The following is a 24,839-nucleotide window of genomic DNA, read 5'->3' on the forward strand; positions in this document are numbered from 1 at the left end:
GTTAATGCACAGAAATCTCTTGCATTCCTATATACTAATGATGAAAAATCTGAAAGAGAAATTAAGGAAACACTCCCATTTACCATTGCAACAAAAAAGAATAAAATACCTAGGAATAAACCTACCTAGGGAGACAAAAAACCTGTATGCAGAAAACTATAAGACACTGATGAAAGAAATTAAAGATGATACCAACAGATGGAGAGATATACCATGTTCTTGGATTGGAAGAATCAATATTGTGGAAATGACTATACTACCCAAAGCAATCTACAGATTCAATGCATTCCCTATCAAATTACCAATGGCATTTTTTACAGAACTAGAACAAAAAATCTTAAAATTTGTATGGAGACACAAAAGGCCCCAAATAGCCAAAGCAGTCTTGAGGGAAAAAAGCGGAGCTGGAGAAATCAGACTCCCTGACTTCAGACTATACTACAAAGCTACAGTAATCAAGATAATATGGTACTGGCACAAAAACAGAAATATAGATCAATGGAACAGGATAGAAAGCCCAGAGATAAACCCACGCACCTACGGTCAGCTAATCTATGACAAAGGAGGCAAGGATACATAATGGAGAAAAGACAGTCTCTTCAATAAGTGGTGCTGGGAAAACAGGACAGCTACATGTAAAAGAATGAAATTAGAACACTCCCTAACACCATACACAAAAATAAACTCAAAATGGATTAGAGACCTAAATGTAAGACTGGACACTATAAAACTCTTAGAGGAAAACATAGGAAGAACACTCTTTGACATAAATCACAGCAAGATCTTTTTCGATCCACCTCCTAGAGTAATGGAAATAAAAACAAAAATAAATAAATGGGACCTAATGAAACTTCCAAGCTTTTGCACAGCAAAGGAAACCATAAAGAAGACAAAAAGACAACCCTCAGAATGGGAGAAAATATTTGCAAACGAATCAATGGACAAAGGATTAATCTCCTAAATACATAAACAGCTCATGCAGCTCAATATTAAAAAAACAAACAACCCAATCCAACAAAGGGCAGAAGAACTAAATAGACATTTCTGCAAAGAAGACATATAGATGGCCAAGAAGCACATGAAAAGTTGCTCAACATCACTAATTATTAGAGAAATGCAAATCAAAACTACAATGAGGTATCACCTCACACCAGTTAGAATGGGCATCATCAGAAAATCTACAAACAACAAATGCTGGAGAGGGTGTGGAGAAAAGGGAACCCTCTTACACTGTTGGTGGGAATGTAAATTGATACAGCCACTATGGAAAACAGTATGGAGGTTCCTTAAAAAACTAAAAATAGAATTACCATATGATCCAGCAATCCCACTACTGGGCATATACCCAGAGAAACCATAATTCAAAAAGACACATGCACCGCAATGTTCGTTGCAGCACTATTTACAATAGCTAGGTCATGGAAGCAACCTAAATGCCCATCAACAGACGAATGGATCAAGAAGTTGTGGTACATATATACAATGGAATATTACTCAGCCATAAAAGGGAACAAAATTGGGTTATTTGTTGAGACGTGGATCGATCTAGAGACTGTCATACAGAGTGACGTCAGAAAGAGAAAAACCAATATCGTATGTTAACGCATATATTTGGAACCTAGAAAAATGGTACAGATTAATCGGTTTGCAGGGCAGAAATTGAGACAAAGATGTAGAGAACAAACGTATGGACACCAAGGGGGGAAAGCGGTGGGGGGTTGGGGGTGGTGGTGTGATGAATTGGGAGATTGGGATTGACATGTATACACTGATGTGTATAAAACTGATGACTAATAAGAACCTGCTGTATAATAAATAAATAAATAAATAAATACATAAAATTCTAAAAAAAAAGAAACTAAATGTGAACATAAATATAATCTACTAATTTGGTGATTATTAATTCATTCACTCACTCAGTTGACATCTAGTGAGCATCCTTCACACTCTGTGCCTGGTACTATACTTGGCGTGGGGATGCAAAGATGAACAAGACCATCTCTTACCTCAACATGCTCACAAATTTGTGAAAGACAAACACACGTAAACAAGGAACTGGTATACAATGACAGAAGAGAAATTTGCACAAGAGACAAGGGACGCATAGAGGTACATGAAGTATAATGTAATTTTGTATCTCTGCTATTAAGTCTTGACCTAGATCAGCTAAAAACTATATTTATGTGGTTTTGGGAAATATTTGTGTATATACACACAAAGCCTTCAAGAAGTAAAGGCTAATGTTCACAATAGAATGGAAAATTGGCCATGAACTCCAATTCTGTTTTGTGTGCCTACTCCCAAGACTAATGAGGTTATTAGTTTATTTAAGAGAGCATTCTTCCTTGATTAGTGCCATCTATTGTAATGGGTAAATAAAATGTATTTGAATTGTCATAAGCCTTGATTGCTACGGACCAAAGCCAGTGTCATTAGACAGAAAGTGACACATATAAAAATAAATACTGCACAGAGTCCTAGTTTGATTTGGAAATAAAAGGTTATCCCGTTGCCCATCAAAAATAGTGGAAGGAAGTAAAATTGAAGTCTTCCAATGAGTACTTTGATAATTGACTAAAATAATAAGCATAACAAATATGGGGTTGATTTTGCTATCCATTATTTTCACTGAGGCCAGGGGTGAGGTGAAAGGGCCCCAAACACTAGACACCAGCATGTCAATTCCCAGAGTTAGGAGCTAAAGCCACATGGGCCACATGGGAGTAGGTTTTGCTAGCTGTAAAATGTTTATTCCAAGGCATGTTCCTTTTCTCACTCACTCTGGGGGTGATAAATGTGTATTTGTGAGATAGACCATGGTTAGGAGCAGATCTGTGTTAAATCAAAAAACTGACCCCATGTCATTCTGTTGTAAAATAGAAATAATTTACAAAGACTTTAAATATACTCCAATGTCTCTAACAAATCTCAGGTCAGGCAGAAAAAAATGCATTAGGTTGATTTATAAAGTATTTAGGTAACTTTAACAACATGTACCTGGAATGATAAAATTTATCAATTTAATTCCTACTATCATAAAAATTCTGAATACTTGTTTTTAACTTGGTTGCCCATAGCTTGTAAATGAGTTACATCACGTTTTGGCCCATAAATTCAACACATCTAATCCATAATTAGTTAGACATTAATTTTTTTTTACTAAGGTCACTCTAAATTTAAGAATAGTAACAAACTTTTAATGTATCCTCACAAATGACAAAGTAACCAATTAAATGGATGTTATAATTAAATAATCACAAAACTAAACTGTACATTATCCCATAACTCAAAATTACTAATTCAAAACTATCCTCTCTAATTGATGGGAATCTCTCACTGAAGATTGAAAGGAAGTCTTTGCTTAGGACAGTCACAAAGCACTTTTCGATGGAAGCTTTCCCTCTGTCTGCCTGTCTGTCTGTCAGTGTGCTTTCTTTTTCGGGGGAGGGAAGAAACAAAGACTGGAAGAAAAGACTATAAAGGAAAGATGCTTTTAATGGCTCTAAAATAAACTCTAAATAAATAGACTCTAAAGTAAAAGTACCAATAGTTACTTTTCATTCATTCTCCCATACCACTGAAACCAACAAGTATGAACACTGACAAGCAATGAGAACTTTTATTCAGGTTGGCTTAAACATTAAACCAAATTAGATATCAAGGTAGACTCTGAGATTACAATGGTTTGACTGTATATGACTCAAGTGGTAAAGAAAGTATAAAGTGGGTTATTGTATTTACTGGGCACTACTTGCATCCTGCTAAACTAAGACTAAGGATAGTTTAAGAACTCTGCACCAAAAAGAACTTGCATTCTCTGGTGGCTATAACCATTCATATGGAAGTGTAAGGCTCCTTCTTAACCTCTTCTTTTGATTATATTTTTCAATTGAAAAGAAAGAGTTAAAATGAGCATAGGTGTAACTAATTTACATATTAATAGCTTCTCAAAATGTAGTTTTATTTTGTGAAACAAATGAAAATAAATTCCCACAGAATTCCTACGCTCCTAACCTACCCCCCCCACCCTACCCCCTGTCCCTGGGAATAGTTACTATAGACCCTTCCTATCACTAAAAACTTTATTACAGTGACACTTTTCATTTGCACCAGACAGAAATGAGCTAACAAGCATGAAGGAAGAGCTTATCTGCTCAAACATTTAAACATTTCTATTACTTTGCAGAATTATTGTTACTGAGATTTCCAATCCTTCCAAAGACCATTTCCTATGTTACATGCCCTACATAATGAATACATGCCCCTTGTAAATAACCCTCTTGAGTTAACTGACCTTACTTTTACTTGAATTCTACCTAGGGTTCTGGAAAAATAAATTTAATGTAAAAAAAGTTACACTTAATACATCTTAAATATAGTGTCTCATATTTTAAATTTGTATTTGTGTATTTACTGTTGTTCCCCTCACCTCCATAACTTGTTTCTTAGGGGAGGACGGCTAGTTGGTGGAATTTTAATAACCACACCAAGCTCCACGCTCTCTGAAACCATATAAAAACTGTTTTGCATCAGGTAATATCAAATAAGAATCCTCAAGTGACACATTCCCTCTACTTATTATCACCCTGATGTAAGATGTCTTCAGTAATTTTTGTCTTGGATTTAAATAGGCAGTTCTCTGTAAGCCTTCTACACTATGTCTTTGGGAAACAGTACAGCATTCCTTTCTTCCTCTTAGTTGCCCATTACTGAACACGGGCAAAGGCTTCCAATAAGACATTATTCTAAACCTGAAACAAAGAAGATATCTACATAACTGCAAAATGACACAGTAACTACATTCCCTAGTGTTTCCCCCAAACCATCATTTTCTAAGTCTGCTTCTATGAAAAAGAAACTCGTCGCAAAGATACGGGGTGAGGAGAAGCAACACACAGAGAAAAAGAGGTTAAAAAATTCAAATGCAAAACTGCTGGGTGCAACCATAACAAAGCGTGTGCATTCAAGAGAACATTCGAGAGGTAGTCGGGGCGGTATTAACATATCCTAAGTACTCCAAACAACTAGCCTGGTCATTAGTTTAATTTTCATATACGTCAAAGTAGGAGGCTGCCCCCCAGTTCCCACCCCCTATCGCTTTCCACTATTTGTTTCAGCATTTTAATAGACACACACTTGCCTCCCACCAGCGCGTACAGTGTCCGGTTTAAATAGGTTTATCTCTCTCCTTAGCTTGTCCTGGAATTATGTCTAAAACTCAGTCCTGGTAGCTTTTAGAATTAGAAATCTAATCGGAAAGTGCTGTTAGTTTGGCGACTCCAAAATCTCTTTTCAAAATTTAGTTTGATCTTCCAACTATCTTTCCAACACATCAAAGATAAACAGTCCAACTTAGTATATAGTTCCTTTGAGTCTGCATTGTAAACACTGATACGGACGTGCTGCCGAACCTGAAAAAGTTTCTGAGCTCCCTGCTGAGCCGAAGTGAAAAAGACAGGGTCTATCAAAATAAACAGCCTAATTAATCCAAAACTTGCATCTCCCAAAGGGTCCCTTTCCCTTTCCACTTGGTTTGTGGTGAGTTAAAGAAGCCCTCTCCAACTTTTTACATCCTGATGAAGCTATCGAGGTCAGGAAGCCCCTCACTTTCAAGGCATCCAAGCCCAACTCGGAGAAACAAACGGGAAGCCAGGGGGCCAGTGAGCAGAGGTCCCCAGCCCCTCGCTACTGCCCTTTCCAAGATCCCCGCGCTTCGGCCAGACCCTCCAGCCTGCGCGTTCTCCTAGAAGATGTCTCATTACATAATCCCCTTTCCTTAGAGTCACCCAGAATCACAGGGGCTCAGGCGGTCCTCCGTCTCCCACTCCGCCCTTAGGAAGCTCGGCTGAGTGCACCCGGGGAGCGGCGGCCGGCTGTCCCGACTCGCCCGGCGCCGCGACCCGGACCCAGGCCCCCTCTCCTCACCCACGCGGGGTGGGGCCGCGCCTCCACCGCACGCCCCCCGGGTCCCCCCTCAGACCCGGGTCTCCAGCCCCCGCGGGTCCCCCGTGACAGTCGCTGTGCCAGCCCCCCTAGGGGTCCCCTAACACACCTGCTGTCCCAAGCCCTCTCGGGGTCCCCTTGCCGCTGAGAGCCGCTGTCCTTGCCCATTTCAGGGTCCCCTCCCTTGAGAACCACTGTTCTGGCTCCTCTGGGGGTGCCCCCTCAGACCCACTGTTCCAGCCCTTCTGGGGGTCCCCTCCCTTCACACCCGCTCTGTCCCAAGTCCTCTCGGAGTCCCCCTCTCAGACCCGCGGGGCCGGCCCCTCTGGGGGTCTCCTCTCCACAGTCCAGACTGTCAAACCCACTCCCGGTATTCCCTTCACTCGGGTCCTCGCCGACCCCACCCCGCCCTGGGTCCCCCCGCCCCGACTCACTCTGTCACCTCCCCGCGCCCCGGTGCTCTCACCTCAGACCTGCTGTCACCACCCCGGGCCCGGCGTCGCCGCCGCCGCTTCCTCTCCCACACTTGTTACCGAGTCGCTCTTCTGCCGCTTGTTCCCCGGTGGATCCCCGGGTCCAGTCGTTGAGTGTCGGGTCCGGCCGCGCGGAACCTCCGCCCGTGGTCTCCGCGTCGGGTCCCACTCTCTCACACAGGTCCCCACAGCCGCCGCCACCACCGGGAGCCACACAGACCCTCCCGCGGCCGCCGCTGCTGCTGTCCGAGGTGCGGCTCCTGCCAGGGGTGGCCAATCGCACCCGACTGCGCCGAGCGCGCTCCGCCCAGCCGTCCCAGCCCGCCCGCCCCCTGCCCCCGACCACGCCCCCAGCCAGGCTCCGATAGGCTCTCTACTGACCTTCCCTGATCGCGGGGCGCAGACCTGGGGCCGGATATAGGTACTTGATTGGAGGTGCCTGGGAAGCCGAGCTGTCGATGGCGCCCGAGGATTGGCGAAGTTGAAGGTGGGCGGTGCGGGACGGGGCGGGGTTTCCTCAGATGCGGAAGACCTTGCAACTTCAGTTACCCACTGGCCCGCCTCGGGTGCGGTCTGCCTTGTTTGTGCTGAGTTGGGGTCAAAGTTCATGGCACTCCTCACTGAGCCTTTACTTTTCTTGGGAGACTCCCAGAGACCAAGGCCCTCTGGGACTCCCTGGGACCACCATGTTAGAGCCTTTGGGGCCCCCATTCCCTCGTTAGACCTGGCACAGCTTTCTAAGTAATTCTGCCATAAATTAATAATGGCATTTATTTACTCAGGACTTGTAAATATTTCCTGGATTTAAAGTCTTTTATATCTTTGGCAAGGGAGTTGCCCTTACTTGCACTGCGTTCAACAGACGTTAGTTTGATGCTGTTGGGGGAAAAAAAATCTATATACTAGATGCATACTCAGCACACTTAGGCATTCAACACTGACGGGGCACATTTTGATAGGTACAAGGACAAAGCTTAAGAAATACTCACTTTGTGGGTTATGATAATCATGTTGACAAGTAGGAACAGGAACTGTGTGGTAGGGGAACCCTTGTTAGCTTTAGCAAGGCTTCAATAAGCCTGTTCAACATATTCTTTTTCAGGGCCACAGGAAATGATTTTAATGATTTTGTGGGAACTAATGGCCAAAGTATAATGAACTTTGACCCAAGGGCAACTTGTGATAACCAGAGACTCATCTTGACCCAAGCTGCAAGATGGAGCTTGCCAGGGGTGAAAGTGCATGGTGTTAACTTGGAGCCATTCTTCATATATTTTTTGTGAAACTGGATATGTTGATTAAATCAATACTGGAAACTGAAAACTGCTACCTTCACCCCTAAATCCGAAAGTTTATGAACTTTGTGAAGACATTGTTTCACTTCAGGAACACCGTTTGTTCCTAAGCATTGTCAGATGTATACAGGACTTAGCTCTTAGAAAACTTTCCATCATTAACTCTTTTTTAACTCCTAACAAAATTTGTGTTCTAAACACTATTGATGTTTTTCCTAGTGTTTTAAAATCATACCCATTCCAATTAAGATGCTCCCCTTTAAGATTTGAGTGTTAGGGTATGTAGAGAGGGCCTGTAGAAGAGTGCTGGCAGTACTTCCTCTAAAATGAATTTGGATGTAGATGTCTCCTGAGCGATGTGACTGAGTGCCATTTTGGGAAGCGATGTAGAGAGATTTCAAGGTGGTAAAAAGGGAACTTGGTTTTAAGGGAACTTGATTTTTACAGACCTCGAGAAAGACTGTCCAAAATCATATTAGACAACTATAAAAGTTGGGTAAGACTAAAGTCATGAGAGAATTTTGTTGACTAGGTCCTCCTCCTTTACTGAGTGTTTATTAGTTAAAAGCTCATGCTACCAGTTGCAACATGGACAGAAGAAATGGGGTAGATTTTCACAACGCAAGTATTCAGTTCTGTCTAGTCATATAAAAAAATGCATGATCATTAACAGATGTCATTTGCAGCCAAGAAGACAAAATGTGGGGCTTCCCTGGTGGCGCAGTGGATAAGACTCTGCGCTCACAATGCAGGGGGCCCAGGTTCGATCCCTGGTCAGGGATCCCACATGCATGCTGCAACTAAGAGTTCGCATGCCACAACTAAGGAGCCCACATGCCGCAACTAAGACCCTGTGCAACCAAATAAATAAATAAATAAATAAATATTTTTTAAAAAAGAAGACAAAATGTAAGCAAGATAAAAATGCCAGTGTCTTGAAAGGAAACCAATTAGCAATGATATCAACTCTTTTTAAAAAAAATTCGATATATCTTATTGATGAACTCTAATTTTTAAAATGTTGGTGCTTGGTTTGGTCTATGATTATTGCTATTGATGGAAACGCAAGTTGCTCAAGATAGTCAATTACAAATAATTTAGACGTGACCTAACAACATAAAGAAAGAAAATGACTTCATCCTTTGGACAAGAGACAGCTTTGAAATTCTAGTTTAAATGTTGACGGTGGACCTACAGGGAGCCATGAGAATGCCTCTTATTGAGCATCGCAGCATTCCATTCTGAAAATTCTTGAGTTTTGTTGGGAGGAAGAACCCCTCACAAGTACAGGCAAGATTTTAATTACAACAAGGTAGAAAATAAGAAATGTTAAAATAAATGGGATGAGAATATATTTTTTCACTTTGAGGAGACTCTGTGGGGGCCAATTCAGAGATAAATTTGGTCACGAAGGATCTGAGAATCAGAATACTGGGTTCCAGTCTGGCTTTTACATCTGTGTTCACGTTTACTGCTTGTATGTTACTTTTTTTTCTATGGAGACTTGGGTGCAACGTAAAGAGTAGGGTTACTTTGGACAAACCATTAACCATCTCTGGGCCCTTTTATCCCTTTTCTTGCTACACACACCAAGACAAAGGACATCCTCAATTTGTTCATTAAGCAAAGCTTATAACACCGTGCCCCCTTCTACTCAGAGATAATCACACAAATTCATGCAGATATTCAACTCTCTTGTTTTCCGGGTTACCAGCTAGCACCTTCCTTTCCTGAGCCTAATTAACTTTCTGCAGGCAAATGTTCCACTTGCTCAGTTGAGAGTTGGTTAGCAAGTTATTGGATTGGGGAAAACCACCTTTTAAAAAATTTATATTCTGAGAAATATGAGGCAGCTGTACTGTAGAGGACCTGGGTCTGAGAGTCTAAACAAGGCAGCCTGGACGCTTTTTTTTAAAAAAGACAATTGACAGCTCTTTTCTTATCTGTAAAATCGGGATAATACCGTATTGAACAAACCTACACAAAAAGAAAGGACTCCCACCGACTGGGAAAATACAGTTTTGCCGACCCCAGGATGGAATATTAGCATCCTCGTTTTTATTTTAGTTTTTAATAAAGCTCTAATCAGTCAGGGGAGGAGCCACGCTCCTTTTCTTCGGGATGATCACGCGAACTCTAAATGTCTAGGTTTCCCGACCTGTAAATGGGATGGTTCATGTCGTTCACCTGTTTAAATTAAAGAGACCACCTCCACCTGCCAAGAGCCCTTCAAATCTTCTGCCTCCTAAGTCCCTAAAAAAAAAAACCTCTTTAGTTTTGGCTCCAGGCGCCGCCTAGCGGCTGTGTTCGGAAGTGGCCTCTGAGCTTCGGGGTCCTGCCGCGGTTGGGCCTACCCAAGGATTTGCCTAACTCCAGAGAGCCTGTCTCCGCCATTCTCCACTACCCGTTGAGGATTTTAAAGACGGCGACGAAGGAGATGGGGTTAAGGCGAAGGGGGCGTCAGGCGGCCTCTCCACTCCCTCTAGGATGGCGGAGTCAGGCGGTCCTCAGGCAGCTCCCGACCCGGAAGTCGCCGCCGGCGCGAGGCCCCCGTTGCCGAGAGCGAGCGCGCGGGGCGGAGCTTGGCGAAGACAGGGAAGGGGTAGCCGCGGCTCCGGCTCTTCGAGTCGGCGGCTCCCTCGGGCGCTGCTACGCGGACGTGGAGTCCGCAGGGCGGGTGGCCGCGGATCCCGGGTGGCACGCTCAGCTACGGGCAGAGGCGACATGAGTGCTGCGGGGCTGTTAGCTCCAGCTCCGGCCCCGGCTGGAGCGCCGCCGGCTCCGGAGTACTACCCTGAGGAGGACGAAGAGCTGGAGAGCGCCGAGGACGACGAGCGCAGCTGCCGGGGCCGCGAGTCGGACGAAGGTACGTCTTCCCGCGGGCCGGGCAGCCCCGGGTGGGGATGGGACAGCAGTGGGAGGGGGTGGGACAGCAGTGGGAGGGGGTGGGGCTGCCTGGGAGAGGGGCGGGGCGACCTCTGCGGTTTGGGGGCGGTTGGAGGGGCCGCCGGGAGGAGCGCGGCTCCCGGAAGTTATCCCGACAGGTGCTGTGGAAGGCGAAGCCCTGAGGACGTTGTATCCTACAGTTATGCGGAGAAGGGCCTTAAGAAGCTGTTGTCAGAGCTGTAGGTCCCTTTAAGATTCTGCCCCTCTTCCCCCAGCTGTCTCTGAACCTCAGGTCTTCACTGGTTGGAATGAGAAAGCCATTCATTGGGTCCACGGAGTACTCCTCGCTATTTAGTTCTTGAGAGGCTCAGAGCAAAGCCCGGTTTAGCTTTCTAGTTACTAAGGTGCCTCTCTCCCCCTACCCCGGGGAAATGCTTAAGTCAGCCCTGCTTTGGGCAGTGCGGGACAGGTTGGGTAAAAGTACGAGACCTGGAACCAGGCAAATCGAATTAGGTGTAAATTTGGCTCACTGAACCCAGCTTAATATTAGACAATTTATAATACTTAGGTTTACCGAGCCCCAGTTTCCCCATCTGCAATGAGGCTGTCAGTAGTACCTACTTCCTAGCGTAGGTGCGAGGATAAAATGAGATACAGGCATAAAGCACGTGGCTTGGTCCTTGGTCTAATACTCAGTTTTCACCATTGGGGAAACAGGCACGGGGGGGCGGGGGATAGGGATTTGCTTAATGGTGCTCAGGTGTTGTGTTTTCAGTTCCACACTCTTTGCATTAGGATTACTGCCTCTGAGAGCCTGGCTTTTCAAACTGGGCTTTATAAGCTTGGTAAATTTGAGGAACACTTTTTGTGGAATGGAGGAAGGAGCTGGCTGCAGGAGGAGAAAGATGAGGAAACACGAAAGGACAAGAGAGAAGAAAGAGGAGATAAAAAGAGATGAACATATGGGTGAACAAAATAGGGCCGTGGAGCAAAAGCTAGACCAGCTGTTTGGAATCAGGAGTATGCTTTATTCATGTCAGTTTCCCAAGTGCCAAGTACTGTGGCTGGCTGGCACATGACTGCTCTGGGTAGGCTTCTTCACTGAAGGAGGGGGGAAAGGTAGGTGGAGGATTGAGTTTGCAACAACCTTTAAAAAGTCAATTTTATGTGAAGATACAAAATTGAAGAAACTAATTACAATTTGGTTAAACTACATTTGAAGACAAGGCTTAACCAGAGAATTTGAATGTGAATCACTTGTACTGCTTTTAATGCCCACAAGGGGGAGCAGTGAAGCAAAAATTAAGTTTTGTTCCCCCCTCAAGTAGGGCTGTTGAAGTTAGGTGGACACTCCAGCCGTTTGCTTATTCTAAAAACAATGTTTACATAGAGAATGGACTTGAGGACATGGGGAGGGGGAAGGGTAAGCTGGGACGAAGTGAGAGAGTAGCACTGACATATATACACTACCAACTCTAGTGTATAGAGTTGGTATGCTTCTAGGGAAGCAGCTGCATAGCACAGGGAGATCAGCTCGGTGCTTTGTGGCCACCTACAGGGGTGGGATAGGGAGGGTGGGAGGGAGGCTCAAGAGGGAGGGGATATGGGGATATATGTAGACACATAGCTGATTCACTTTGTTATACAGCAGAAACTAACACAACATTGTAAAGCAATTATACTCCAATAAAGATGTTAAAAAATTAAAGACAATGTTTAAAGTGTTCTGAAACAGTTTTTGTTTGATCTTGTCTTGTTCCCTCTCCCTTTGAAAATACTTCGGTTATTAGAGTTCATTTAGTTGGTTTGGATTCTCCTTTGTATATATGATGTAAAATCTTTTAGGGGTTCAAACTGGCATTTACCAGAAGAGAATGTTCATATTAGGTTGTTTTGGAGTAGTGAGCAGGGCTTGCTGCCTGTAGTTTTCCAGTCTTACACCCACATATCCTTTTCCTGAACAACTGCCAGCGTTGTTTCTGCTGAAGTCGCAGCCTTGACTATGACCACCTGTGTCTGATGCACTCTGTTCTCTGGCTGCACTTCAGATAAAGGCAGGCTCTTTGGATAAATCTGGCTGTGTACAAGTTGGAAATGGCGTTTTCTTTTCTGAAGTAATTGGATGTAATATTTTTCATTGATGGCTTCACGCAGGCCTGCATTGAGTAGAAATTCATTTTATAGAAGTTTGTGAAGTGTCATTGTGTCAGGTGATACCAACTCTACGAATTACGATTTTAACAAATCTTCTTCCCTAATTTTTTACACAGACACTGAGGATGCTAGCGAAACTGACCTGGCAAAGCATGATGAGGAAGACTATGTAGAAATGAAGGAACAGTGAGTATGGTTTTTACATTTCTTCTTTGGAATACAGAATTGACAAGGGCATCTTTAATAGTGATTTCGTGTGTATGGTTTTCACGTAGTGCTTCCAAAGACCATGCATATGTGTGCAATTTCCCCCCTTTAAATTTGTCACATTTAATCGCCCTTCCTGTGATAAGAATCTTTTGAGGGAAGGCTAGAAAGAACCTGGAGGGAAATGTTCCCAGGGAAATAAGGCCATGTAACAGGAGAGAACCCTTGCCTTTTTTTTTTTTTTTTAATGTGAGGACTGCCCAGAGGGGGGAAATGGTGTTTCACAGCTCCTTGGTTCTCAGATGGGCGTGACCCCACCGACCACTGACTACAAGCTGGACGGTGTGCTGGACTCCCGGAGAGCTCGGGAGACCAGGATTGGAGAGCAGGGCTCCTGACTCCTGCTCCAGCGCCCTTCCCATTACCCCGCATCTACACCCAAGCCTCCAGCGGAGCCACACCTCAGAGAAACTAAAACCACTCCCTCTTATCGGAAACTTATGGGCAACACAGTATAACATAGATCTGATAAGTATTTGTGGAATGTATTTTGAGGATCTTGATTCGGTTTTTTAAATTCTTTACCATCAAACTGGATGATCCACATTCCTTTCCTTATAGAATGTTTTCCGTATACACGAATGTTTTGTGACCATCGACTGGATTCTGTCATCCTTTTCAAGCCTTGGAATCCAAAAGGGAAGCTCAGCTAGATCTGACCAGTGCCAAATAAAGGATTGCTTTAATAATTGATGTGATTTTTCTCACAGCTTCAGCCCTGAAACTGTGCTGGCTTTTTATTTCACTTGTACTCTCTCCAGGCTTCTTACTGACTTACCTGGACCCATATGAGATGTATTTTTACATACCTATTCTTTTTCCAAATCTGAATTTTGTTGTTGTTGTTTACTTCTTGAATCTATTAATACTCTCTTTCAAAGACCGACTAAGAATTCAGAGGCGTAGTCTGGCACACTCGTTGTGGTGGAAAATTAAATACGCTGGGTTCCAGATATTGACTTCTTGTGTGCAGCTTGCTCATCCTTTCCCTCTCCTGTACTTGGTGTGTTTAAGTGAACGTACCCCTTAATATTTGATGATGTAGAAAATAATTTTGATTAAAATTGAATGCCCTTCGTGATTCAAGATGAGCATTGAAAGCATCAGCATTCTCCCTAAAAGAATCAGGCCTTGAGACTTCCCTGGCGGCCCAGTGGTTAAGACTCCACTCTTCCAATGCAGGGGACGCAGGTTCCATCCCTGGTTGGGGAGATCAGATCCCACGTGCTGCGCAGCGCAGCCAAAACAAAAAACAAAGGCCTTCCGTGTAATTCTCAGATTCTGCCTACTCTTCCTCAGCCTGTAGACAGACAGGTTGTGTTTGCAGCCCTTACTGGAGTAATCGAGAGGCTGTCGTGCCTCTTACCTGTTAGACGGGTTGCAAGTCCTGTTTTTGTCACTGTGAAATTGGGGATGTTTTTCTGGTAGAAGCAAAAATATTGCTGAAACGTGACTGACGTGTGAAATCCACCATTCAAACAGACTTACCAGGGTATATAATTGCCTGTAATCCATTCAGCGTGAAGGGGGAGAAAACATGCCAGGTTCTTTTGCTTTGTGTGTACTGTGTGTTCTTATCCCACTGGGGCTGCAAATAAATCCTGCATTTTAACTTTTGTTACTGAATTGCTGTCATTTCTCTGATCATAAAAGAGGTGTTTTTAAAAATGACGTGAAGGTTGATTAACGTAGTGCCTACACAGCAGTGCTATCTATATAGAAAAATGTGCTGGAGGCAGAATCTTACTCCTTTGGAACTTATGATCTGATTGTAGAGTTGATATGAGAGCTGCATTTAACGCTTTTTACATTTTCGTGTGTATGTTACGCTTCTGAATCCCCAAGAAAATGGCATCACACTTCCAATCTTTCTGTGTGTGTTCTTGCCTAACTGTGTTTATCATTGTCATTTATTTATTAATACTTTTCATGTCTTCCTATTTGTAGATTTTAGACTGATTCTCTAAAGGTGAGAGAACACAGGAGAATCTACAAAACTGGGAAACTACTCAAAAACACAGAATCCTTGTCCCTTTCCGATCCCTTTAGCTGTGGGCACATTTTAAACCACCAGCAGACTTTAGTTTTCTCTTTCCCTAAGGGACATTAATAATGACATTTCCATAAAAGCCCAGGTAATTTCTGCATGTAAATTATTATTGAATTGGGTATTGGATGTTTTTGTCTCTGAGTGTGGCTTTCCTTTTTTTTTTTTTTTTTTTTTTTTTTACAGGATGTATCAGGATAAACTGGCTTCTCTCAAGAGACAGTTGCAACAACTGCAAGAAGGTTGGTGTGTGATTTAATCCTTCTTTTCTAAACATACTTCCTAATATCACACACCTTTGAAGTCTGTGTATTTCACTTCTCAGTGAAGTGGGAGTGATTTAAAATTTGGTCTGGCTGATTTTAGCAGTCAGTAAAGTGGCAATTTTCAGACTTTTTTGAAGTCTCAGTTAAGACCTTCTGCAGAGCAAGAACTGGAAACCGCCATGCCTAAAGCTGACTGTTTTCAGGAGAGATGCGTTACCAAGGATAAATATAATTGTACTGTTCTTTCTAAACTGAATGCTAACGAGCTGTGGGTCCTTCTCACGGTGTTTTCTCTTTTTACTTTGTAAACTACAAGTGGGTTGTGTCTTGTCGAAGGCTATTTGCTGCCAGAGGCAGTTCAGCACTGGCTGAAGAGCCCAGGCTCTCCATTCCTGTGGCGGGCTTGAATCCCACCTGCACTGCTTTCTAGAAATTTGACCTTGGGCACTTCACTGTCTCTTGCTTAATTTGTCTTCTAATCTGTGAAATGAAGAAAGTAGAGGCAGGTGAGATTGTGTGTGAGGGGCGACCAGCACTGCTGGGCCCCCGGTGACAGCCTGGCGTCAGTGGCTGCCGTCAGTAGCTCTTCGGCTTGCTTCAGTGGGGCCCCCGGCACCGAAACTACTGCTCCACGAGGTACTTCCATTGCTTGGAGCAGCCCATCTTATACTGGTTTCTCCTTCATGGTGAAACATGTTCCCGTGACTTGCAATCACACACCTTTGTTTTAGTTTTTCCTCCCATGGTAATGGAAGTATTGCTAGAGAAAAAAATATGTCCCACTCTAGCAGGTCTGTAAGGTGTGCCCGGCAGGGTTGAGTGGGGGATTTTGAAAAAGATGCCATTAATATAGCCCACTGGGGACTTCCCTGGTGGCACAGTGGTTAAGAATCCGCCTGCCAATGCAGGGGACACGGGTTCGAGCCCTGGTCCGGGAAGATCCCACATGCTGCGGAGCAACTAAGCCCATGCACCACAACTACTGAGGCTGCGCTCTAGAGCCCACGAGCCACAACTACTGAGCCTGTGCTCCACAGCAAGAGAAGCCACCGCAATGCGAAACCCACGCACCGCAATGAAGAGTAGCCCCCGCTTGCCGCAACTAGAGAAAGCCCGCGCACAGCAACGAAGACCCAACGCAGCCAAAAATAAATAAGTTAATTAATAATAAAAAATATGTATATATAGCTCACTGAAGCATTGTCATCCGAAAATACTTCCCACGCTAATTGGGACCCTCATAATCAGCTGCTCAGGGAAGAGCCATTTGGTCAGACGCTGTACTGAGCTGTCCAGTAATGTCACTAGCCACACGCGGCTATTTAAATTTAGTTAAATAAAATTAACAATTCAGTTCCCGGCTTGCGCTAGCCCCGTTTCACGTGCTCATAGCCACATGTGACTCGGGGCTATCATACTGGACAGGGCAAAATAGACCATTTCCACCGTTGCACAGCAAGTTCTACTGGATGGCATTGATCTAGACCTTACTGAGGGAGAGTGAGCTTTTTCCAGGAAAGGGAGGCCCACAGACCGAAACTGTAGCGGCGAGTGATGAGAGCCACTGGTGGATGGGTGCGGCTTTCTTCTCCTCCTCGCTCGCCAGAGAGTCTGAGAGCCACTGGTGGATGGGTGCGGCTTTCTTCTCCTCCTCGCTCGCCAGAGAGTCTGAGAGCCACTGGTGGATGGGTGCGGCTTTCTTCTCCTCCTCGCTCGCCAGAGAGTCTGAGAGCCACTGGTGGATGGGTGCGGCTTTCTTCTCCTCCTCGCTCGCCAGAGAGTCTGAGAGCCACTGGTGGATGGGTGCGGCTTTCTTCTCCTCCTCGCTCGCCAGAGAGTCTGAGAGCCGCTGGTTGGGGTTGCTGCTGTGCATCTTGCTTGGGAACCAAGTTACCTCTGCTCAAGGGTGCCTTTCCATGGTGTGTGTTTTACTCTCATGTTATTTAAAACATTCACTGTCGGTGCTAGAAAACCAAAATGTAGAGCAGTTTGAGCTTCATAGTAACTATTTTGTAAATCTCAATCAGGTACATTACAGGAATATCAGAAGAGGATGAAAAAACTAGATCAGCAGTACAAAGAGAGGATACGAAATGCAGGTGAGGCTCTCTCTTAACTGGAAATAAATCCTCGTCAAATTTTCCTCCTTTGGCTGATCATCGATTGGGACGTAATGTGGCCAGAAGAGCCATTCTCCAAAACGTGTTTCAGCTATCCCATTGTGGGGCGAGTTTTGGGGAAGAGAGACTCCAAAGCTGCACTTATGTAGGACTGTTCATCTTCTTCCCCAATGAGTGGCCTAAGGCTGCTGTCCTTTCACTTTCTGATCCATTGACTTTGCAGCTTTCTGTGGATGGAACCCTTCTTTGTTTCCTTCAGTGAGTAGATGCCCATGTCCATCAAGGCACAGAAAAGGAGCTGCAGGGTAGGGGGTGCAGGGAAGGTGGGCGATAGGGCTGCTGTGGCGACCCAGCACCCCTCTCCCCGCCCCACTCTCAGTTCCTGAGGCATCTCCTCAGGCATCTTGAAACTCCTCAGCCTCCTTCCTGGAGCCCCTTTCAGCAGGGAGGGGGGGTGCTGTGGAGGCTGAGGTCCCAGGTTGAGGGCTTCCTCCCATCCCTTAGGGTGTAAGCCTTTTAGCACGCGTCTGCTCTTGGAGCCTCAGTTTCCCCATTTGGAGAGAGCACTGCTAATATCTCGTGGAACTGGTTTGAGATGTAAGGAGGGAAAGAAAATTGATGTGAGCCATTTCTCTTAAGCGAGAACTGCAGGGTGAGTGTTGATTTGTCTTTCTGAATTCTGCTCTCAGTCCTGTCCTCGGTGTCTTTCATAAACATCCCCGCCACCCCTGCCCCCAGGTGAAAATGCAGAGGGGCTCCTGAATCCGTCACACCTTGAGCTTCAAAAAGCACATTCCGTGCGGAGCTGATCCGCCTGCTCTTGTTGTGTCTGGCGTCTGGCTGCTTTGAAACAACCGCCACCAGCTCCGAGTGCTACGTGTCGCTTGACTTGCTGGTGCAGAGGTGATGGCTCCGAACGGCGCAAACTTCAGATATGTGGCCCATTCACGCGGGCATGGGTCTGCAGCAGTCAGGAGTGAGTGTGTTGGGCTGAGTGCGCCTGGGCTCGTGTGCCTCACGCTTCCCGGTGCCAAGGTGATGAGGATTTCTGGGGGTTAGAAAATAGTGAGTGGCTGGTCCATTTTCCTCAATTAATTTTCTCATTCAACAGTTGATGGATGTCTAGATGCTTCATCTCGAGTTCCTGAAACTCTCAAGATTTTATGTGTGACTGTGCATATGTGCTCTTTTATGGGGGGATGGATCCATAGGGTCTGCAGAGGAGACCGTGGTCCGGTGGGAACAGCACCCCCTGGAGTTGCCACTCCACCAGCAGTCTTTGTGGACCGTGTGCAGCAGCTCAGATGTCACCCAGAAAAGAAGCCGTGGACCTGTTTGGTTCCACATGCTCAGTGTGCACAGGACCTTAGAGTCTGGAGGTCGGGGAGCTCCTGGGTAAACAGGCACCGATCTCCTGGCGCGCAGTGGGTGCTCAGTAAGCTGCTGATACTGGGCAGTGGATACTCTGAGGTGTCTGAGAGGGGCTTGGTGAGCGAAGGGGCCTCAGAAAAGGCCTCAAGGAGGAGGCTGCAGTAGTCTGAAATTCTGAGTTGCGGTCGGAGACCAGAGGACATTGCAGGTGGAGGCCTGGGTGTGAGCAGAGCCACAGGAGGGCTCGGGACCTCTGCCCTCTGAACACTCGGGGAATGCCCTTCCTCACCACGCAGAGCCCTGTGCGAGGGGCTTTAAAAATATCCATGTGGCCTCTGCTTCTGGAGTAACTGCGTTGTTCCTTCCTCCTGCCCCGTAGGGCTGTTGAGGGTGTGTACTGAGTGAAAGAGGGGCTAACTTTATTTATTTCTCCAGGGTGGTTTGGTTCCTGCCGCTCGCTTTCACCCTTGGGCAGAGCTGCCAGAGCGAATTCTGTTCAGGGTCAGATTTCAACTAGACACGCATGCTTCTAGCATCCTACCCCTTCACGTATGTCAACGGTTTACTGACGGAAACATTTTCTCCTTGCAGCCGTGCTTTCAGAAAGCAATTACTGCTTCTAAATGAATCCTAACGTCACTGTCTAGAAAGGTGGCATAGCCTGGTGAATCTAATTGCATGTTTTATCTCTTTCAGAACTCTTCCTCCAGCTGGAAGTAAGTACCACGGGTCTTCTGGGCTTGCAGGCTCATTCTGAGACTGGAATCTTGCTCTCCCAACCGATCCGGTGGCCTTTCCTTCCATTACCACGTAGACAGCTGGGAAGCCCCCCAGAAGCCTCCGTCAGTGTTCTGTTTGACTGAAGGACATTTGGTCTCAGTTCAGAAATTCCATCTATTCGTTTGTTGGTTGGGCAGCTTCTGCTTATCACAGAGGGGCTAGGGGATACTCACACTTGACTGCTTTCTTGTCGACGCTTAACTCACATTAAAGCCATTTGGGAGTATGTCTGAATTACAGTGGCCTAATAGTTTGTTATACTGGTCCTCAAAGCAGCCTGGTCTCTGAATTGGCTCCGTTTTACAGCTGAAACCCTGGTTGGGTCGGAAAGATGGATTAAGATCTTTCACTCAGCAGACGTCTGAGTGCTGGTTGTGTGTGAGGTGCGGTGCTACAGGCAGAGATGAGGGCTGGAATCTTGGGTAATGTGCTTGCTTCTGGGAGGCTGGTGTGTGTGTGGGGGGGGCGGGGGGGTCATAGATTATCAAAGCCGCGTATGAGAAACGGTGTCAGGACTGAAGTGAATGCGACACACACGGCCACAGCCCAGGGGGTCACAGGGTCCACAGCTGTAGCCCAACAGGAGCCCCCTTGTTCTTAATGCAACAGTGAGATTTGGAAAATGGATGCTTACTCATTTATTTTACTCAGTATAATTTCAGGGTTTGGGTACCTAGGGGTTCAGGCACCTAAGAAGTGATCCTGCCCTCTCATTGGCCTTTATCTTACTGTAAGCGTCAAAAAAAAAGAGTGACTCAGGCCGTCTTGACTTGGTATCCTGTAACTATTTTAAGTATAGATATTTTATCTGGAATGTACTATTTTCCTTCGAAATTGTGTCTTCAAAAGGGTTTATTTACTGTTTCTGAGAAACTTACATTCTGTTTTCACATACAACCCATAAAATATAAGATGTGGAAGAGAGGAAATAGATCTGAGTCATGAGTGAGGTATGCACATAAAAACCAGAAGTGTGGTTCAGTTTCACGCATTCGTTGGAAAACTTGCTCCCAGACACCCTGTTTCTGAAAGTTGGTGTGTTGACTGCAGCTGTTTCTCTTCTTTATAGTAAACGTATTTCCTTTGTGCTTGTGCACAGAGCCAGGCTTTGTGTTGGAGCCCTGGCTGCCAGGGTCGTGTAGCCCCAGCCTGTGTCTCTCTTTTGCTCAGACTGAACAAGTGGAAAGAAATTACATCAAAGAAAAGAAGGCGGCAGTGAAAGAATTTGAAGACAAGAAGGTTGAGCTGAAAGAGAACCTGATTGCCGAGCTAGAAGAAAAGAAGAAAATGATTGAAAATGAAAAGCTAACGATGGAACTGACTGGAGGTATGAAAGCACCACAGAGCAGGGTCTTGGGAGACCCGAGGGGGACCCTGGGGGAAGGGCAGTGCTCTGGTGCTGACTCCTGTTGGTTCCTCATCAGAGCAGAGTGAGCTGAAAGGAGGGTGGGCTTTCACATGGTGGGTCAGAGTTCTAGCTCTATCTTGTATTGGCTGTGTGACTTTAGTCAAGCCACTTAACCCCTCTGAGCCAATTTCCCCCTCTATAAAATGGGGCTGATCATATCTTATCTTACAAGACTGTGGTTAGAAATACGAGTGCCTAGTACAGGGCCCTGTACATAACAGGTGTTGGGTAGATTAAAGGGTAGATCTTTAATAGCGACTGCAACTTCAGGCTTATGCTTTATTTAATGTAATTCCTGGGTCGGCTGCCATTCCTATCTTGGTTATATTCACAAATTACCCTGGTCCCTCTGTGGTGGTAGGAATCCCTCTACTTTTGTTTTTTTTCATTCTACCTTCATTATGGAAAAGGCATTGTCTTCCTTTGACCCGGGTGTGAGAACAGAGGCTTTGGCTGTGTCATCTGTGCTATTAGATCCCTTCGCCCCGGGTGTTACTGTGAACATTTCAGAAAGAGTTGTTACCGTTTCAGCAGGGGTAGCTAAACTGAACCGTTCTCTTGTAAAGGCAGGAAAGTTACGTTAGACTCGGAGCCAGTCCCTCCCTGGCCTTTTAGGATTCAGTCATCCGCATATGGGAACTCAGCAGGTTGTAGGCAAGTTTAAGGGAGAGGCAATATGGGCTGCCTCTTCTGTTGCCATATGTAGACCAACAACACTGAGAAGGATACAGGATGGGAATCGGCTTGAACTAGCTATTTTGGAACTTGGCAAAATTTCTTTCCATCAGCAAATATTGCAAGGCACGTCAGTGGTGAGTTTGTCACTTGGGTATGTAAGTGACATGCCTTCGGCACACCCTAAAATTTCACTCTTATAATCATGTTCAGAAGGTCCTGGAGTTCTGGCATGTCTGATTTTTGTCGGGGTCCTTAAGAAATACCTTGTTGTTATGTAAGTCCTTGGGGCTGACTTTGAAACTAAAAGTAACAGTTAAGAGCTGTATTTCCCCTTTGGTATTTCTGGTGCTGTTGGCTAACATGGCCCTCCCATTGACACAAACTTCTAGCTCCAGTCCCCACGATACAGCGATGATCATGTGGTTGTGTCTAAAGTAGGGGTCTGACTCTTGAAAAATCTCTCTTCTGATATACCTTCCTCATTGAAAGACTTGGCAAAAGGAATGAATTCCTTGCAGACCACTGACAGTGGCTCAGAAATGTGTTTTGGTGAGAATGGATGCTGAAATAACGTCTTCAGAACAGCACCGTCTTATTCTTGTTGACACGTTTTTTTAATTAAACTGCAAGCCCATTGGTGCCTTGTCCGGTCCCAGTCGGCGTGCCTGTCTTCTGACCTGCACACCGTCTTCTCCGACGGTGGCTCTGGCTGGCATTGACGCCTCATCGCTCTCCGTTAGAGCCACCAGATGCTCTGAGCCTTCATTAGGCTGGTGGGAAATATTGTCAGTTTATAGCTGCTCCCTTTCCATCTGCGGGGAAGGCTGTCATCACCTCACCTGTGATTTGGCAGCCTAATTATTGACAAGCGATAGACGCTGTTTGGCCAGGCAGTTTTACAGCTGGAATCTTAACGGGGACAGTAGGCATCCTCAGTGACTTGAGCGGCCAAACCTGCCAGGGTAGAAAAGACAAATAAATGCAGGGAAGTCATTTGTGAGGCAGTAAAATAGATTACAGAAGTGCTTAAAGCTAGCCATGGGCATTAAAGGTACCGATGTCCTTCCTCAAGCCGTTTGGTACCCTTGGTATGGAAAGCACTGCCAAGGTCATGATGGAGCGTCTAAAGAGAAGGCACTGGAGCTAGAAGCATAATGAGCGCTTCCACAGATGGTGCTGTTACGGTGTCGACTTAAAGGCCTGGTTTCCATCCTCTCACCGAGTGACTGATTCACTTCTGTGGATTGATGCCCAGTATCAGTGTTGCCTAGCTCTGCCCAGAAAACATACTTCTTAAAATCTCCTTTTCCAGTTCAACCTGAAGATCTCTTGAAAAACACAGTGGAGTATGAGGCCGATGAGAAGCTTAAACCAGATAACGCATTGGAAACGGGCATACCCAGTGACCTGCTCTGTGCAAACAGGATTTCCGCCTTTCCAGCCATCTGTGGGAATTGGTGGAACGTTCTCTTCACTGCCTGAAGCACTGATGGAGAACCTGGGAGAGCTGGGTTGTGCAGGCAGAAAGGTGTACTGTCGGCAGAGGAACTGGGATGGGTTATAGGTCAGTGATTCCCCCACCTTGAATGCGTATGTGAGTCAGCCGGGGGTCTTGATAAAATGCAGATTCTGGTTCACGGCGTCTGGGGTGGAGCCAGTGATCCTGCACTTCTAACCACCTCTCAGGGGCTGGTGATGCTGTTGGTCAGACCACAATTGGAGTAGTGAGGTTATAGGTAGAATTACCTGAGGGTGACTTTTCTCTGCAGTTGAGGCCAAGGTTCTCAGTAACCCCAGTAATCAACGAGAGCTTCATGAGCTTGAAAACGTGGGGCGCTCTATCATTCTTAGTTCATGTGTCCTCTTACCTTATGCCAGCCACCTTTTCTCCTTTCTGCCAACAGCCCACTAACTGCCACTTCATCTTCTTTTTTAAGTTCTTGCCTCACCAGGGGCATCTTTCAACCCTCAGGCCCCTATGGATGTTATTCATGACTTCAGTAAAGCCTGTGAGGTTCCTTTAGAAGGTACTGGATTCAGGGGACTTCCCTGGTGGCGCAGTGGTTAAGAATCCATCTGCCAGTGCAGGGGACACGGGTTCGAGCCCTGGTCCAGGAAGATACCATATGCCGCGGAGCAATGAACCCCACGCGCCACATGGGAGAGCTACTGAGCCTGTGCTCTAAAGCCCACGAGCCACAACCACTGAAGCCTGCGTGCCTAGAGCCTGTGCTCCGCAACAAGAGAAGCCACTGCAATGAGAAGCCCGCTCACCGCAACGAACAGTAGCCCCTGCTCGCCGCAACTAGAGAAAAGCCCAGGCGGAGCAATGAAGACCCAACGCAGCCAAAAATAAATAAATAAATAAATAGTTAAAAAAAAAAAAAAAAGATGTTACTGGATTCATAGCGGGAGGCATGAGTAATGATAATATCAAACAGAAGCTCTGAGTGTTTACATCGAGCCAGGTATAATATAAAAATACTACAGCTGCTGCTGAAGGCTGACAGATGTGGATGAATCACAGCCCAGACGTGAACTTGGTTCTGTGGCGGAGTTTTGTCATTTGGCAAGGACACGATAGAACCCGCTGTGGAGGTTTGGTGTAGAGGTGAGAGGAGATGGTGCCCCGAGTGGCTGGCACGCAGAGTGGGCACTAAGGGCCGGGGAAGCTGTGACCTCATTCAGCTCCTGAGACTCCTGTGACGACTTGGCGGGGCAGGCGTGCAGGAACGGAGCCGTTTGCTCCGAGTGCCCCAGTGAGGTGGTGTGTAAGCCAGCCTCGGGCCCCAAGCATGTTCTCTTAACCACCGCATTATACCGACTCTAAATCCCGTGGACTCCTGTGGTCCAAGTGCTTCACAGAATGAGGTTGATAGGGAGGTCTCTGTCCTCGAGGAGCTTATGTCCTCATAGTTACAAGACTGACACGGTTTCTGTGCTTTCCCCAGTGTGAGGTAGTTTTGAGAGAGGGGGATCCTAAATAAATGAAGGTAAAGATGTGTCAGGCTGGTTTTCACTGATTGTAAAACCTTAAGAGGCACGTGTGGTTGTAGTGATACGGGAGCAGATTCACCGGAACACGTGCCCGTGAGCAGGGAAGTCAAGGCGAGGAGAAGAGGCCCCGCACAAATGTCAGGGGAGGGAGGAT

General features: G+C 45.8%; 2 protein-coding genes across 21 annotated transcripts in view; one reads left to right on the forward strand and one right to left on the reverse strand.

Moving 5' to 3' along the window:
* The window catches only part of TAOK3 (TAO kinase 3), a 182,109-nt gene extending 175,405 nt beyond the window's left edge, over window positions 1–6,704 (reverse strand). For 2 of the 3 annotated variants that reach the window (XM_082355886.1, XM_082355885.1), the window contains exon 1: window positions 6,410–6,704. The gene's annotated coding sequence lies outside the window, so the exon portion shown is untranslated. The remainder of the gene's footprint in view (window positions 1–6,409) is intronic. The other variant, XM_082355888.1, reaches the window with a different exon arrangement.
* Window positions 6,705–9,971: 3,267 nt separating this feature from the next.
* The window catches only part of SUDS3 (SDS3 homolog, SIN3A corepressor complex component), a 384,413-nt gene continuing 369,545 nt past the window's right edge, over window positions 9,972–24,839 (forward strand). For 5 of the 18 annotated variants that reach the window (XM_082355967.1, XM_082355969.1, XM_082355968.1 and 2 more), the window contains exons 1-7: window positions 10,130–10,577; window positions 10,756–10,836; window positions 12,868–12,937; window positions 15,252–15,307; window positions 17,359–17,430; window positions 19,519–19,538; window positions 20,773–20,929. In XM_082355967.1, coding sequence (XP_082212093.1) covers window positions 10,199–10,577; window positions 10,756–10,836; window positions 12,868–12,937; window positions 15,252–15,307; window positions 17,359–17,430; window positions 19,519–19,538; window positions 20,773–20,929 — 835 coding nt within the window. In that variant the 5' untranslated portion in view covers window positions 10,130–10,198. Of the gene's footprint in view, window positions 10,578–10,755; window positions 10,837–12,867; window positions 12,938–15,251; window positions 15,308–17,358; window positions 17,431–19,518; window positions 19,539–20,772; window positions 20,930–24,839 lie in introns of all 18 variants that reach the window. The other 13 variants (XM_082355977.1, XM_082355976.1, XM_082355979.1 and 10 more) reach the window with 10 other exon arrangements.

The sequence above is a fragment of the Balaenoptera borealis genome (genome assembly GCF_965194805.1).
Source record: "Balaenoptera borealis genome assembly, chromosome: 14".
In the NCBI taxonomy this organism is placed as follows: Eukaryota; Metazoa; Chordata; class Mammalia; order Artiodactyla; family Balaenopteridae; genus Balaenoptera; species Balaenoptera borealis.